The sequence below is a fragment of the Anomalospiza imberbis genome, chromosome 1 (assembly GCF_031753505.1).
Source record: "Anomalospiza imberbis isolate Cuckoo-Finch-1a 21T00152 chromosome 1, ASM3175350v1, whole genome shotgun sequence".
Classification (NCBI taxonomy): Eukaryota; Metazoa; Chordata; class Aves; order Passeriformes; family Viduidae; genus Anomalospiza; species Anomalospiza imberbis.
Window position 1 is genome coordinate 22,704,302 of NC_089681.1, and position 18,004 is coordinate 22,722,305.

The window sequence follows — 18,004 nt, forward strand, 5'->3', positions numbered from 1 at the left end:
CTACAACTCTTGCTGGGTTTTAACATTATGTATAACTCCATCTCACAACCTAGTTCTTGTTTTATACTCCTTTGTGGAAAGCTAGAAGATATAAACCAGTAATAAATATGTTACCTAAGAAGACTACTCAAAATGTCCAAGCAATCAGAAACCATAAATGTAGAATGTTGCTATTTTAAAGACATATTTTTTGGGTACATATATAGCCACGAAAATTCATAAAATACTGACCTAAGCACTCTACTTTCTCCTTATGGATGTGTCCTGATTCAGATTATGTGATTGTCAGCATTGCCTTAAATTCTGTATAAGACACAGATTGTGTTTGCCTGATCTGAAGTCTGCTGCAGTCAGTAGGAATCTCTCTAATGCTCTTTAGTGCATCACTTTTCTGTTCTATCAGTTTGTTCTCTTGAGATCCTCATAATCATCTGAGCACTTTCCAGCTGTGCTGTCAGCAGTGCAAGTGAAATACACCACGTGTTTGTTTGCTCCCTCTTTCTCCCAAAATGTGTGCACAGTTGGCTGTATTGTGTTCATTAGTGTTTTCCTTTTGTTTTGAAAGTGATGTGTCTGTTGAATTTTGAAAAAATGCTGTGATGCAAAAATACTGTGTGTCTAAAAACTTATTGATGTAATGTTTTCCAAGGACACACAATCAAGGACAAGAGCATAAAAAATTATTCCCTGTTGGTGTAAGAGTTGAAATCTCCATTCCAGGAAAAGCAGAAGAGAGTCTTTTGAAAGGGCCAAAATTTATTTGAAGATGTTTTACATTTCTTCAGCAACAAATAGTGTAACAACCAATTAGCATTGTTTAGAAAGCATTTTAATTATGCAAAGTTTCAGGAAGCCACTAAACCCTGTATCTTCCCAGTGAGACACACTGTCCTCCTTTCATGGATGGAGAAACTGAAACGTGTCCATGGCCATACAGCAGTGGGGTTGCAGCAGGATGGTCTCCCTGGATTGGGGTAAAATAACTTGAACAGTGTTCTGTTTGCAAAGCTATCAGTGGTAAACAAAGAAGGGGCATTCACGCTGCCTTTGGTGTTGAACCATGGCTGAAGCTAAGCGTGACTCAATCCCCAAGTTAAACATTCTCACAGTGAGATGAAAATGTGGTAGACCTGGTAAAATACATGGATAAAGGAACAAACAAGTGACACTGCTGATAGTTTACCTAAAGCTGCTGAGCTGGCACAGCTGGCCTGGAGACATAATGGCTGACAGACAATCACCCAGTCCCAAACTTGAGCAGCGGGGTCTTCTACCACACCCCTTCTTGGACTGCATGTGTGGGGACTTCTCCCTTGAGTGGGGGTGCCCTTCAAGGTTACCTTTCAAGGCTGAGTGAAAGAAACGGGCCCTTGGTCACTGATATGGGTAACATCGATCTGTTAATAATAATTAAATATCAATTAATAATTTTTTTTGCTATCTTTAATACAATTACTTCAGTATTGCTTCATGGTGTACTATAATCGTTGTTATAGCTCCTATATTGTGTAGTAAATAATTCTCATTAAGATACTTTTGTGTAATCATTACAATAATAAAAAATTATATATATTTATTAATATATATCTGGTTTGCTGTTCTTTATCCTGTGGGACAAAGTTGTATAAAGGTTCAATTATACCTATATAATCCTTTAGACCTAAACTGTTGACAAAGTCTAGGGTTAAGACTAGATCCAGCCATACCCAGACTCCTCTATGAGGAGTTTAAAAAGCAAGGGAATCCTTTCTACACCCTGTGACTCAGCAGGAGGGTTTCTTTAATAAACTTTATCTGAAGCTCCACTCTGCCCATGACATGTATTCAATAAGAATAAAATGCAAGACTTTGCACTATCAAGTCAGAACCGTGACCACTGGGTCCTACAGCTGATTGCAGCCCCAGTGCTGCCAGGGCTCAGGAGAGGAGCTCCAGAGACACGCACAGGCCTTATTTGACCTCCACAGCCCCAACCTGGGCCTCTCCACACCCCTGCCCATGGCCCAGGACCCCATGCAGGTCAGCCTGGGGTCATCAGTCTCTGTCCCAGTGGTACAACATGACGCCAGTCTCCAGCCACGTTTCCTGGGTGGACCCTGTAAAGGCACGTTGCAGCTTGTCTTCAGTTGTGTCCCTGGTCCCAGCTCTCTTTGCTTTTGGTTGGCCCCCCTGGTTTATCACCTGTTGGTGAACCCCATGATCAGCCCCAGTTCTGCTTCTGGGCTCAGTCCCTGCAGGATGGTGTTCAGAATGCCCTAATAACACACTGGACAAAGAACCTACAGGAAGTCCTAAAAAGGCCCAACTGTGCCCTTATTCTGACATGGAAATAAAATAACATTTTTTTTTAAATCCCAAAATCTTACTTCTCTGGCAGCCAGATAGAATTACATCCACTTTTTTAATCAATGAAGGGGAGGAAAATAACAGCTTTATAGAGACCACAGAATGTATGAAGCCAAGGGGAAAGAGGAAATATTATGGAAGAGACATCCAGATATTGGAGAAGTAACTGGAGCACCTGCTGTGGGCTTACAAAAGATAATTTCAGATTTGAGTAGAAGACACTTGAAACAGCAACAGCTGTTTGAGGACGACGCATGCAGGCATGAGCAAGACAGGCAGCAGGTGATGAGCCTGGGACTGACCACCAGCCACTGACGCTGCTTCCACCTGCACTGCGATAAAGAACCAGCGGCTTAAGCACAATGCGAGGCAGTTCTGCTGGAGCGAATGTCCAGTGTTTAGGATGCAAGGACACAACCTCATGTCTTCCACTGGCAGCATCCAGCAACTAGAAACTATAAACTAACATTTCAGACTTCTACCGTCAATAAGTCACCTTTTTCCATGTCATTACAGAGGTCAGCAGTGAACCACGGGAATAAAATGCACTGTAGCAACAGGTGATCAGAAAACAAACATCACTATAATTTCAGACCTTTTGTAGAAGTGCAGCTGCATGGTATCTATCCCAGCTTATCTAAAATAAAATTAGTTCCAGAGCATGCCATTAATACCAATCTACTGATGATCCCTAACTCAAGCAGACAGAGAAATGCTTTTGCCAGCAACTTACATAAATGTCAGTAAATACTGAAAGAATTGCCAGGAGTTACAATGGCTTTCAGTCAAGAGTCAAAATAAAACAGCTTTGTTAAAGGAGTTCAGAAGAGGAAATATTATGCTCTCTTTAAATCAATACACTGCATTAAAAATAGAATGATGTTTCTATTGAAGTCTACAGGTTCCCCTCTACAAATATTCTACTACAGTTCTCCCAAGACTTTCTAATGCAGTGAAGAGAGATACCCATAGTTACAGGAAAAAAGAGGCCCCCACAACTTTTTTTTCTTTTGAGGGTTCAATTTATAACTGAATCCATGCATGTAGCAGTCTGAGTGTTATGGGTGGTGAAAGATGTTCGTACAGTTTTAATTCTGTGACTGCTTTCAGCCTCACTGAACTCAAGAGAGATCCACTTAAGCACTCTCCTTAAATCTCAGCATTGGTGGAGAACGAACTCCCTGCCTGTTCCCCTTTTCACAGTTCCAGGCCTGGTTTCATGACACTGTGAAGCCCTGTAATATGTAGGAACTGGCACATGGAGTTCTAGCATATTTTTAGTATCCCACAAAACTGGCATGGTTTAGTTTGTTGTCCCCTCCAGAGATACTAAGGAAGCAAATTGCCAAGGACATTAATTTTAGTAGTAAGAAATCCTAAACATTTTTAGTAAAACTTAAAAAAATCTCAAGCAAAACCCATGTACCCTCTCCTCTGTTTGTCTCCAAAAAACTCAAGGCAATTTTATGAGTCTAGGTACCTGTTCTCTACAGAAATGATAGAAACAAAACATCAGTCTTAAACTACTTTTGCTCCTTGAAATGAAACAGAAGAGTATTTTCTAGCACTTGGATATTTGAAGTCAGTATCACTATCAGAAAAAGTAAGAATGAATGGAAAATGTCTATTTAAGTATCTCAATGTCTAATTCTCCCTATCTACCTTTCCCTTTTCACTAGGCATGTAATTTGCACATTTTCTTCATTTTTTCTTTAAGCATAGAAGATATTAATGAAAGCAAGAACACTTTTGTTCATCAAAAGGACAAAAGAACTCTACAAAGGGAAAAAAAAATCAGGGTCAGGATTTAACTAGCTCATGGTAGACTTGCACTATCTGGGGTGCCTTTCCCAAACTTCTCAGTTAGTGTAGATAATGAATTAAGGTTTATTGCCCCATATAGGAAGCTTTTTCTGTCTGTTCTCTGTCTTCCCGTTAGGCAAAGTTTTGTGTTTGTTAGTGTTCATTGGGGGCTTTTTCTGAACTCTGACTGAAGAAAAAACAAGGAGGCAATTTCATCAATAAAGTTTTTAAGCTGAGTGCTGCAAAGAGCAGGCAAATAGCACATAAGAAACCAGAAACAAGATGTCCCTTCTGTGTACCCAAGTTTCTTGACAAGTCTCACAGCAGTGATACAATCTCTTTCCCTCTGGGGGCACAGGAGCTACATCTGAGCACACCACAGCCACTGGTGTGAACTCCAGGAATGGAGGGGCAGGAGAACCCTGGCTGTCCGAGTAGACACCTCTCTCATTTCTTCTGCTGTGTAATCCTTCTGCCTCATGCTAATGAAAATGTTTAAACGGTCCAGTGCTTGGGGACAAGCTGCAGATGTGTTAGTGATGCACAACTTAATGAGTGGTCCAAGTTAGAAACCCAGACACCCTCAATTATCTTCCCATCCAATGGAGCAAAACAGCCTGAACAGAAACAGAAAGAGGGACACTTGAACTTGGGTTAAAAGGGAATCCTTTACTCCTTTGACCAGTGAATCTCATTATCAGGCATTATTACTGAAGCCTAAAATTTGAAGGAATTCAGAAAAGGATGAGCTATTTATTAAGGAAATGCAAGTGTTTAGTCATATCACAAAAGATCCTAAAACAAAATATAAGCCTTCCTGCTTCAGGTGACTGCCCAACTTTAACATTACAGGAAAATAAAAGAAAATGTTGTCCCTGAACAAGTTGCTCTTTCTCCCTGTATGGTTTCTCAAAGCATGGTTCCGGCTGCTATCTGAAATATTGCACTGGAATAGGGAGAACATTAGTCAGGTCAGAAGTAGCAATCAGGTTTTTATATACTTTAATTTGGAGAAGATGGGTTAGAGTCTGCAATTCTTGTCACTATCTTTCCATGCCACTTATGAGAAGGCAAAGAATCATCCAGGCAGGCTTAGACTAGCACATTACAAAGTCCATATTATAGAGAGCATATAATAGAAAGCTGCATTAAATATTTCAATCAGACTTTATACATAATTTCAGCTTTGATTGCTATGACACTAAACTCTGAACTTTAAAGACTATGCTGATTAAACTGATATAGGAAGTCCAGAATAATTTACCAGCACTCTTCTATATAAATGACTCAACTACTGCCTACTGTCAGCCTTTTAACAGGCTTAAAGCCCAAACTGCAAGAGGTCTGTTACTAGTGAAATATGGAAATGTTTAAATTTATCTAAAAAAATTTTAAAAATTAAAAAAATAAAATAGATAGACAGATTGTGCAATATGCACATGAGAGGTTTCTACCTCCCTAGAGATAGAGTTTAGTTCGTTATATACTTGTGAGAGACTGAATTGTTACGGTTTGTGTCTTGAATATTGTTATGAAGGACTTTTTGCCCATTAGGGCAAAACTGTATAAAGAAGCTGAAACCACCAAAGCCCTCCCCTCCCTGAAAATGCCTCAGGAGGGGAACTTGGGACTGTGAGTTAAGCTGCCTAAGAGAACTTGAGATAAGATAAAGGCGCCACTATTGTTCAATCATCTCGGGTCTAGGGAGAAGGAGACAATACAGAGGGAGAGTGAAGTATAGCCCAGGAAGCCAAACCCAGCAGCTGTCCTGAAAATCAGCTCTGGCTGGGTTTGAGGTGGGGGAGGCCATAGCCCACAGACTCATCTGCTGAGTTTGCACAGATTCCCCCCCACCAAGGGGGCAGGAGGTGAGTTTTGGGCAGGAGGTGAGTTCATAACCTCAGGTCAGAGGCAGTGAACACCCATCCTCCCTTACACCAACCGGCTCAGCTGTGAAACCCCCAACCCCACAGGCCACATCCACAGGACATTCACATGAGAGGCAGCTGCAGGGGTGCCATAATCCATCAAAGACCCCCCAAAGTGCTCCCCAGACTTATTCCTGAGGCCTTGCACCAGAGCACTGCAAGGGATGCAACTGCTCCAGAGCCTGTTGCAAGAGAATGTGCCAAACTCGTTCCTGCAGGGGAGGTTCCTGAGCATTCCCAGCTGGCCTGAGTGTATATTAATCCATTGAACTCTGTGTTTTGCAGGACCCTCACCACCAAGAAGACCAGAAGAACAGGATCAATAGGACACCATCAGGATCCATGGAGTGGTGATATTTTCTACTTAATCTGTCTCTCTGTCATGCTCTTCTTCTCCTTCCTCCTTTTTCTATTTCTTTATATCTCTTTCTACCTCCCATTTGCTGTTAAATAAAATCCATACTACTGACTTTGGCATGTGGTCTTGCTTGCACCTGAAATTGGGCAGAGGCATCTTTTTGACAATTTTAATAACTGTATCGTAATATTTTTTTAATCTTAGTCCTTCTCTGGTTTAAGGAAATAAAGTATTTGTATACAAATTTATCAGTGGTCTTTTTTACTTTTCCATCGTATTTAAAGGAAGTTTAACCTGTATCTAAGGAAAGTCCTGAAAATGATTGCTGAGGTCTTCTGCCCAGCAAGACCTCTAGGGAAATATTTATGGAGAAATATAATCACATATATAATTATATCATTACCAGATCAACTCACAATTTCTCCTAAAGGTCATCTTGGTTCAGGATGCAGGGAAGAACTAGCAAAGAATTGGTATGCAATAAAACCTTATTAGAAAAAGAGTTGTTCAGCTGGGATTTCTTTGGTTTCTGCATTTGTCCTTGACTTCCAAAAATGCATGTTTGAGCTTCACAGGTGACTGTGAAAGCTTGAGGGCAGACCTGCTAAAGCGTGACTGTGAAGTGAGTTGTGGCAGCTCCCACAGACCTAGACTTTTGTGTGGACTTGTGACAGAGGATGGGCCAGGCAGCATCATTGTAGCTGCTCACCTGGGCTGGACTGTCCAGGTACCCACTGGCCCTGGCCAGCACACTGTGTGTCCTTCAGCCACTGCAGCCCACAGCGCTGTCCGTGCTCAGAGTCCCCTCCATCCTCCTTGGACTTGGCCACCGCACTGCTGAGAGGACTGTGCTCTGCTTTTGAGAGCAAGCCACATACAAGCACTTCATTAAAAAAAACAACCTCACAGAAACCAACACCAAAACACGCAAAATCTTTGATCCATTATTCTTACGTCGCCACCACTGGCAATATCCACAGAAGCCATACAAGTGACTGCACCCTTGAAGCACTCTGCAGCCCAAGACAGGGATTTAGTTATGCAAGGAAGAAGTGGAAGGATGGTACAGTACAGATAATTACTGAAATAGTATAGAACACGATCACATGTATCCTGTCTGGCTGGCCACAGCTGTTTCACTGTTGGGAAATGCATCTCTCCAAGGTGAAAATCTCCCACAAACCTGTGTTTCTGGGACAAAGCATTTGTCCTGTCTGTTTTAAGCAGCTTAATATATCTTTGGATAGAACAAGACTTTGCTCAGCACATGCCAGCAACAAAATGAAAAGCAGTCACAGCACTCTCAAAACCCCTTTCAAGGCTGAGTAGCAGGATGACAACAGTTAGAGCTGACTGCAGACATCTGAAAAAGAGCTGACCCACAGGAGGTCCAGGAACAGTGTGCTAAGCTCAAGTCCATATTAATTCTTCAGGGATGCCTCCCTGGCAATTCACCTCACATTGACCAAGAGCACTCTCTCACACCTTCAGACACAAGTGTGGGTTTTTGCTTCTTATTCTGCTGTTTGGAGATTTGGAACTTTAAACCTCCAGCCCTGCTTGAGAGCAGCACAGAAATCGCCCTGCACATTTTCAAGCCTCAGCCACTCTAAACTTCCAGAGTTTTACAGTCAAGGCATAAGCCTCACAATAAAACAAGAGAAAAAGAAAGCAATCAAGGAAATTAATTCCTGGCTATTTTGCAACATCCGTTCCATATGTCCAAGAATATATAAGACTAATTGCATTTTCACTGACGTCAGTCTAATCAACGATCAGTTTAGGAAGCTTAATGTGTTCTCCTCTGGCTCACTAGGAGATACATATTAACCTTCAACAGAACTTCCAAACACATTTTACTTGATTAATGTAATACCTCCTCTCCTTTCTATAAATATATTCATGATTTTTTTGTATAAAAACCCAAATGTAATTAGAGCATACTGAACTCTTAATGTGATTCTTTCCTTCAACAAGCATTTATGTAAACTTTGCTCCTCTTACAACCAACCATCTGTTTTGTCACTGGAGGGAATTTATTATCCAGTTGAAGGCCTTAATAAGAAAAAAAGGCTATTTTACAAAGGTTTGCAGTTTCTGAGCTGATAATTATATTGATTACATGAGACAACTGTGCCATTATCAAGACAACTGATGCAGATTATCAGCTGTCATTGCAATGATTACATACTCGATGAAATACTCTACCGTGGTGTTTGGGGATATAAAAAAAAACTGCCTATGTTAGGGGATTAGAGCTTACAGACATTTTCATAAATCCTTGTGTTGTGTCACAAACTAATAAACAATTCAGTAAGTCCAAGGGCTGCCCAAAAGACATTTTCAAGATATTTTACCCCTCCAATGACTTAAAAGGTTTTTACAAGAAAAAACATTTTTAATGTTTTAATGTCATACTGATGTATGAGACGGTCTGGGACAAACTAATAAAACGCTGCTTCTACTTCTTTCTGCAGCACAGGAAACACATCAATCTGGCTATTTTCACCTAGAGCAGAAAGCACAGGTAACTTGGGATATGGAGTACCAATGAACCTTTGTTCAGATAACCTTTTTGGCCTGTTCAGGGATGGATTCTGTCACACACAGGTAGGCTCTTTGCTAGCTATTGTGAGCTAAGCTAGAGTGATTAGGCTCTTTGCAAGCTATTTTATTGATTGTGCCATTTAAATTCCTCCCATGCGTTCCTTTATTTCGTAATTCAACTGTAGAGGGCCTGAAGCATGAATTGGAGAAAAAAAGATGGGATAAGGTCCTGCACTGCAGAAACCAACCTGGGCCTGTGCATAGCACGAAAGAGTTCATTAAGAAGTTGTCCTGATGCCATTCTTGAAGCTAATAACTGTTCAATTATTTAACAATGTATCTCTAGAGAAGCTACAATCAGAATATGGTTATTGAGAAGGTCTTTCAGATAAGATACTTTTGTTCATGCTAATAATCATTATTGGTCTTTAGTTTTTGCTATGACATACCTAAAATTCATACATATGCTTTCAGTTTGTTAAGAAAATACCATACAGGGCCTGAGCAGGTATTTGTGTGCAGAATCAGTCATTTTTCACCCCCCGGTCTTGAAGATAATGAAATGGATGTGATCCAGTCCAAGAGCATATACCCTGAACCTCCTTTGACTCCAGTCTCAGCTGGATATTCGACATGTACATCAATCATCAGGGAAGCCTTTAAAAGTAAGATTAATATTCTCCTTTATTCATAATGAATTCCAAGTTTTCTCTCCACTCTCCACAATAGCAAGCATGTGCATAGGAAGAGTCTAAGGAGTTACTTGGGAATGTTACTGGGTTTTTTCCATGATCTTGTCTTTCGTCTTATGAAGTACATACTATAGAAAAACTAATGATCATTTTATAGACATGGCCCTTGGGAAATAAATATTTGATCAATTCAGCCATTTCTATTAGAAGAATTGGGAATCTCAAGTAATTTCACATTAGGACACCTTCACTTGCTAGTGGATAAAATTCACCTACTGCTGGACACTACATCTCCTACCAAGGGATGGGAATTAGGAATGACACTGGCATCACCCAGCTCTTTCCCCTGAATATAGAGCCCAGGTCTTGGCCATGGAGGAGCAAACACGTGGTGAATCCACAGCAGGCCCCGTTCTGCAAGAATCCTTTGTGCAGGGCCAGCAGTACTGGGCTGTCACTGGGCAGTGCTGCAGGATAATCCCACCCAGCCCCCAGCTACATCCCACTGGCACAACCCGGGAAGCGACATCCCGGGCTGATATGAAGGAACTGAGCCTTCAGTGGGCTGGCTACTATGATGCTTCATACAGACATAAAGTTGAAAATCCTTTATTTTTAGCCCACTTCATTCTGTATAAAGACAAAGCAAGCTGATTTTCTAAGTCAAACACAAGCCCTCATATCTGTATTCATGAAAATTCCCACAAGCTAACGCTGATATAACACCTCAGGCTTTCTGATTGAGCAATTTTCCTCTTTTCACAACTTCAGTTCTTCTTTCAGTTTTGAAAATCTCATGATTCTCCCAGAAAATAATCAAGAACTTCTCCTTAGAATTTCTTTATTTTCCCTAAAAAGGGCCTTTCAAGGGACCCTCAGTTACAACTGTTTGCTGATGTGAGTAGTCTCAGGCAGTGTAAAGCTGGCAGGAGAGGGGACGGAGCAGCGTGCAAGGATGCAGTGCAGGGATATTTTGTTTACATGAGCAGTCACTGCTGATCTCTACCCCCTGCCAAGTAAGCCAAGATTATTGAAATCTTCTAACTGGTATTAAGCACATTGCCATACATGCTGTTTTGCATGAGGCTTGAAAAATGCCAGGACATAAATGTGACCTAGTCACAAAATATGTATTTTTATTCTCCTTTTGACATCAGATCAAGTGCACTCTACCAATCTTGTCGGGATGTTCAACTTTAAATCAGTGATGCCATAGCACATTGTGCTTTTCTTTTCCTTTACAATATAAGTCTACTACCAGTACATTTTTTCATCATTGGAATCAATCCTTTTATTAAAAAAATGACTGGGACAGAGATAGATATTAGACATGCTTTCAACAGTATATTCAGAAAAATCCAGAACTGAAATGTCACAACTAGCAATTCATGCTGAGCTTTCCACAAATAGCACCTCAAACATTTCACCTACCTCGGCAAACAACTTTGGCTTGCTCTATTTATGTTCTTACTGCACATCCTTCAGTGAGAGCCACACAACTCGATAACTTGTGGTTATAAAAGGTTCTCAGGCTTCCATTAGTTTTTATTTTTAGCCCCTCACTGTCAGGACCTCAGCGAGCACAGAGGGAGGGCAGCAGCAAAGCAAAGCAGTGGCAAAGGTGAATCCAGAGCAGGCCCCGTCCTGCAAGAATCCCTTCCCAGGGCCACAGCCCTGGACTGGCACTGGGGGTGCTGCAGGATCCTGGGGGACTGTGGGACCTGTGCCCAGGGCTCTGCTGCACTGAGGCAGGTAGCAGGAGGCACTGGGCACACAGAGCTCAAAAAAGAAGAAAAAAGAAGACTCCTTCTTTTGTTGTTGTTTTTTTTTTTTTTTTTTTTTTTTAACTGATACCTTACAATTTCATTTTCTCCCCACCAAAGTCCATCAGAAATATCAGAATTCCTGTTATCCCAGACGGTGCCAGTGGATCCTCACGGTGTACAGAAACCCCACTGTCACTGTCAGGAGAGTGGAAAATCCTTCCATGACACTCAGCAGATGTTGCTCCTTCTTTGTGTTTTAGACAAGGAAAGTCTAAAACTCAGGAAGAAGACACGCTGTGTTTATAAATGCTGTCACTGACAGGGGTGTTGTTATTCTGACTCATCAGCACTGACTGGGTCACTTGGGAATTGAAATGCCCTGTCTCCAGCACCCACTGGAGACCAGAACTGAAGTTGGCTCATTTCAGCATTGTCACTGTCCTGAATAGCACAGTGACAAAATTTAGCTATTGGAAGCGACTTTCTAATTTCACTTGGCTTATTTTTTTTGAATACAACACTTGTAAGACTTTTATGCCCCAAAATGTTTCTGTGTGACTATTGTGGCCTCTGATTTCATGTTATAATACAGAGACATGTACAGTCCATCTCAGATAAAACCTCAAAAATTAATAACCAGCCAAACCAAACTGGTCCTGTTTTGAAATAAACATAAACCCCCAGCCAGCCATAGTACTGACATTTTAATCCTCAGCATAATGTTTGTATTTAACATTGCAGCACCCCCTGTTAAGCTTTTCTCCCCAAGGCAGCTCCTGAAGTGTGGGCTATTCTATAACCCCACTAGATATTCTTTTCAGGAAATTTCCCCCGGCTGCTCCAACCTTTACAAGTTACCTTTTACACTGAAGTACCTCAGTGCTCAGTGACAGTATGCACATTGCACTGTTATGCTATACTGCAATATCATGCAGTGGTGTGTTATATTTCTCTAGATGCAATACCAATGGCTCTACCAGGAAGAAACGGCTGAAACACAAGAGCTATAGAAACATTAGTATTCTGAGATCCATTATGTTCTAAAATAAAGTTAAATATTTATTTCCCAGCTATTGACAGGTTATGAGACCATTGTGTCCGTGGCTGCTGTGCTTGTGCTGGAAAAGCTCTCTGTTCCTGCCCCTCACTTTTGTGGGAAAGCTCCCTCAACAGCAGCACTGGTGACTCCACGTGCACTCATGTCCCACTCTCCCCACTCTTTGTAGGGCTCCAAACACCCAGTTAAAACATTAAAACTAAAAAGCCCCCAGCTTTTCGATGGAGGGGTGGAATGCTGAGACACAGCACAGATGCTGTGCCAGCACTGCTCAGCAGCAGCCCAAACTCTGGTGTGTAATCAACAAACACCTTTCCAACTCCCAGTGCACAGCGTGGCACCGGGAGGATTGCTATGGGAAGATTAATTCCATCTCAGCCGCTATTTTTTCCACATTTACCCAGACATTAAATTCTGCCACCTGAAATTATACTAACTCAAAAATGGTTCAACATGAAAATGAAACATGAAAATGTTGTGTTAAAAGTCTGCCAAAACTTCCAAGCTACAGCTTTTTCCTCCTTCTTATGCTTCTACTACTCGGTCATTGTATTCATTGTCATAGAATTAATAAAACTTATACCTCACAGGTAGTGAGAAATGAAAAAGCAACAAGAAAACTATTCATTCTCTAGGTTGATGTTTTTCCTCAAATAATTTCCTGTAAGGAATAATGTCAAAGAGTATATAGAATACATGTTGGCATTGCAAAAACTCAGAGAGGGTTTTTGAACTTTGAAGTAATGCTCATAGGTCATGTGTGGTTTGGAGTAATGCAATCACCCAAAATACATGCAGAGAAAAAAAAATGCCACCAAGGACAACATCTATTTTTATTTAGCCCTCAACAACACATGATAACCAAACCATAACTGTTCTTCTGAGTCAAAGAAATCCACTTGTGTATGACTTTGTCAACCAGATTTTCCAACTAGGGCCATTCATTCAAGGACCTATTCCTTCCTTACTTTTTTTCCCTAACATAATAGGCGATCAAAAAGGTTTAGCATTTATTATCTACATGCATCTAAATCTCTAATCTTAATGAATAAATTTAAAATCCAAATACTTGCAATAGCGAAAAAAGCACAGAAAGAACTGTGTACTGTATCAGTTTGAAGTAATTTAGAAATTCACCCTGAAAAAGTTATGAAAGCAGAAGAACCAAGATATGTAAATCAGGAAATACCTGCTCATAGGAAAGAAAATTTAAGATCAAATTTTGCAGTAAAATACTATGTGAAATTGGCCCACTGGTATTGAAATGTTTATAACAGATTAGGTAACAGTCTAAAAAGCTATCAGATTTTGTTTGTATCCAAGCCCAGATGATGCACTTCCCTCTTCCTCAAATAACTTCAGGTCCACTGAACAGCTAAAAAAACCCTGTCTCTGTGGAGCCAATGTGAAAAGGCTTCGTTCAGCTGAAGGCAGAAAGAAATAATAAGCCCCCTAGAAGAAATGTTCAAAAGCTTTCAGGTCATATTACAACTTAGTAAAACTTAATTGCAGCCAGGCAAAGAGAGGCATCTTTTACAATACCATCAGTACAAGCTGTGGATGTTGCTATTAACTATATTTTATTAAACCAGGGGAAAGAAATGGTTCAACTAATGCACAATTTTCTCAATGGTGAAATACATATTTTACAGGTCCAGAGCTAGCCAGAGGACCCCACGAAGGCTTTTCGTAAACACAACAGAACATTTTATATGATTTCTAGGACATAAATGTCAACCTAGCTTTTGTATTACACCGGTTGAATTTATTTAATGAGCTGTCCTACAGTGGAGGCAGCCCTGCATTTTTCACTTGTTTCTGCAGGGAATTTCAGTAGCTAGCAAATAAGCCCGGGTCTAATCTGCTTCCGTCTGCAATCATTTGAAAAATGATGCTTGGCAAACAGCTCTGCACAGCCTTGCCATCAGACAGAGATTGATTCCTCACACCAAGAGACTGAGCAGAATGAGAAGTGCATCTACGTTACCTACAGCAAACAACCAGGTCTTTTTATACTGAAAACTCTGCGATTATGGCTGGACCAGCTCTGGGAAAACTGTTTTTCCCACATTGCAAAGGATGGGGAAACAATTGTCAGAGAGGAACTGAGAGCTTAACGCGGCTCCTCCTCACCGAGTCTTTTACCCGGGCCAAATAACTGAGCGTCAAACAGCCTTTGGTTACTGATGGTAACGCTGGTGCCTCCAGGGTAAATTCCTCACTCGTGTCCCGTAATCCTGGCAGAAGAAAGATATCTTTCTAGTACCTGCGAACTGGAAGGTTTCGGCTCCCTACCAGGCAGACCAAAACGCTACAGCCAAACGATTACCTGCCATCCGGGGGACAGCAGTGACAAGAACGCCCGATTGCTTTAGGAAGCAGCGACCAGAGATGAAAAAACATGATTTTCTGCGCGGAGCGCCCAGGGGCCGGGCAGCCTCGCTGGAGCTAATGCACCGCCGGGGCCCGTGTGCTGCATGCAGCCAGCTCCAGCCTGAGACCACCCCGAAGTTTGGGGAAAAACCTTTCCCCCAGTGGTCTTCACTTATCACATCTTCAACCCTCGTACAGCTTTTGGGTTGAGACCCTCCCGCGCCTGCCCGTGCCCTGTGTCTCCTGCCCGCTGCCCTGACCCCTGAGCAGCACACGCTTCGTGCCCCAGTTTCGGCAGAGCCTGTGCCTGTGCCTGTGCCCGCCGGGATGAGCGGCGGGGAGCGCGGCGCTGCCTGCGCACGACGGTGCTCTACCAACGCGGCTCCTCCTGAATCCCGCCTGGGCCGCCGGGCAGCCGGAGCCGCTGCGATCGGCATCCCCGCCCACGGAGCAGCCCCTCGGGCTGCCCTGCAGCCGGTGCCGAGCTCCCGGCACGCTTACCAGGTACCAGACGCCGAGGATGATGGTGCCGGTGCGGACATGGCAGCAGAGGCAGCAGCTGTTGGAGTAGAAGCGTGCCCAGGGCGAGCTCAGCATCTCGGCGGCTCCTCGGGGCTCCGCCGCTCCGCGTCTCTGCCCGCGCCGTTCCGCGGGGCGGGGCCGGGCTGGGGCCGCTCCTCCCGGCGGGCGGGACCGAGAGCACGGCCCGGCCCGGCCCGGCCCCGCCGGGCGGGCGGAGGGAGCTCTGCGGCCCCTGCGGGCACCTGTACCCGCAGCAGCAGCGCGGAGCAGAAGCGCGGGAGGGTTTTGGGCTGTGCAGTCCAGGGCGTTCAGCGAGCTGGCAGCCCGGCCCCAGCGCTGCCGGGCCAGGGCCGCTCCCCGCGGGATGCTCCCCGGGGGCCGCTCCCCGGGGGCCGCTCCCCGGGGGATGCTCCCCGGGGGATGCTCCCCGGGGGCCGCTCCCCGGGGATGCTCCCCGGGGGCCGCTCCCCGGGGGCCGCTCCCCGGGGGATGCTCCCCGGGGGATGCTCCCCGGGGGCCGCTCCCCGGGGGATGCTCCCCGGGGGATGCTCCGCGCCGCGCCTGGAATAAGCCCGGGGAGGACGAACCGCCTCGGCGTTTCCTTGGCAAAGCTGGTAGCTCGTCTTGCAATTTTCGAGTGGCAAAGCAGCAGAAATAAACTCAATTTCTCTATAAGGAAAGATAATATCGGAGGAGGTAATGGAATGTTTTGAATTTACCCCAAATTCTGCAACCATGAACATTTGTTTTCTTTCACAGTGTCGTCCTGATCCACTCCCAAAGCGGCTGCTATTGGGGTGGCTGGAATTTCCTCGTGTAACTGATATACAAGGTAACATTAGACTCATGGCTACTACCCATAGTTAATGCCCTGATGATGGTGGGGTGTGAGGGGGACACGTATCATTAGGAGGAAGGACCCAGTCCTGCATATTCAAGCACTGATGCAGACTTGAGCTGAATTTCCTATTAAGCAGATGACTTTTCATGTTTTATTATTTGAGGCTTGCACTGTCTTCCAGATGAAATAATGAAGAAAATACTGTCAGAAGATCTGTATGTCTACCCTGACCCTAAGCATAATTTATTTACTGCCATCCATCTTGGCTTGCTACCAAATTCCACGATTGATCATCAAAATATAACATTGAAAATGCTCCAATTCTTCCCTATATGGCTGCTTTGGGGCTCTTCATTATTTCATACATACATACATCTGCACAGAACAGGAACTTCAAGATGAAAGCTAACTTGGCACAGACGAACATTTCTAACTATGCTTTATCCCTACTTATAAAGCCGCTATAGTAAATTTAATTAAAAATACTTTAAGTAGGAACTTTACATAACCTCTGTTCTTAGTCTGTCCTTTTTAAAACTGGCAAGGGGTTGGCAGGGATTTTTGTGTGTAAAAGGAAAAGCCACACTGAATTTATAATTTTGACTAGATTCTATGCAAAAGCCAAATATTTTCAGGATTCATATTGCAATATATGTTATGGAATAATTCGTGATTATGTAAAAAATATATATGTAATAAATGATGCCTGTACGAAAAATTCTTAAAGTTTTAAATCACAAGCCGGAGATGGCAGCAAGCTGAAAGACCTCATTTACAAACGAAAAAGCATGGGTCTATGCGAAAAAGCATGGGTCTGTGCGGAGATGAGCTCCTTCGCAGGAGCACGCATCTCAGTGCCAGTTTCCCCCTTACTCAACATCAGCATTCATCGGTTCCCAAAAACAGCTTTGTCCAGCTCGGCACAGAGAAAAGGAGACCCATGAATACGTGAAGCAAAGCGAAGAATAGGAGAACCTCTGCCTCAGGCGGGAAAAAGTGTATAAAAACTGACTGGACAGAGGCAGCATTTGTGAACAGAGGTGATCCGATGCGGTAGAGGTCGGATCAGCGTTCACCCATCGCCGATCCCGGGCTTGGCACTGCCTTTTTGGTTGTGGCTATCTACGACCGGATCCCGGTCGTGAAATAAAAACCTATTTTGTTAATTATTAATTCGGCTTGATCATTTTTACTTATAACAATATTAAAAAATGAAACTAAAATTCTTGTAAAATGAAACCTCAATATTGACAAATGTTCAAGAGGCCAAAGGAAGATCACCAACCATGGGGTCTGGTCTATCTTACTGGTAGCCTTGAGAGACCTTGTCCTTTAATACCAGAGAGTAGGAAAGTCAGAGGTGAAACCCTTGTATGCATGCCCTGTGGAAGGTAGGAGCATCTGCTTCATGAAGGCTATTGACCAAGGACCTGACCTTTTCAAAGCAGAGGTGGCAATAAATTAAGGAGGATTCCATAAACAAGGACACAGTGATGCAAACCTGGTGGAAAAGGGACAAGAAAGACAATGACAAAACCCAGAAGTGTCAGGTTACTGACTGATGGCCCATTGAAGAGCTTTGGGCAGGGTCACCTGGAGTTTGTAACTGATAAGAAGGGGCAAACAAGAAGAACAGGAGGGTTTCGGATATTTGAGGAGGACTCTGCAAAACTTTGGAAGGACTAATTAGAGGAAGGGGATTGTGAAGGAGCAAGGGGAGGGAATAATTAGAAGAGGGGGATCAGGAAGGAGCAGAGGGAGGGTCAGATAG

General features: G+C 43.2%; 1 protein-coding gene across 2 annotated transcripts in view; it reads right to left on the reverse strand.

Annotated features, from left to right (window-relative positions):
- LAPTM4B (lysosomal protein transmembrane 4 beta) overlaps window positions 1–15,530 on the reverse strand; it is a 60,796-nt gene extending 45,266 nt beyond the window's left edge. Inside the window, exon 1 of one of the 2 annotated variants that reach the window (XM_068184307.1) lies at window positions 15,372–15,482. In XM_068184307.1, the coding sequence (XP_068040408.1) occupies window positions 15,372–15,467 (96 nt within the window). In that variant the 5' untranslated portion in view covers window positions 15,468–15,482. Of the gene's footprint in view, window positions 1–15,371 lie in introns of both variants that reach the window. The other variant, XM_068184298.1, reaches the window with a different exon arrangement.
- Between the last annotated feature and the right edge of the window lie 2,474 nt (window positions 15,531–18,004).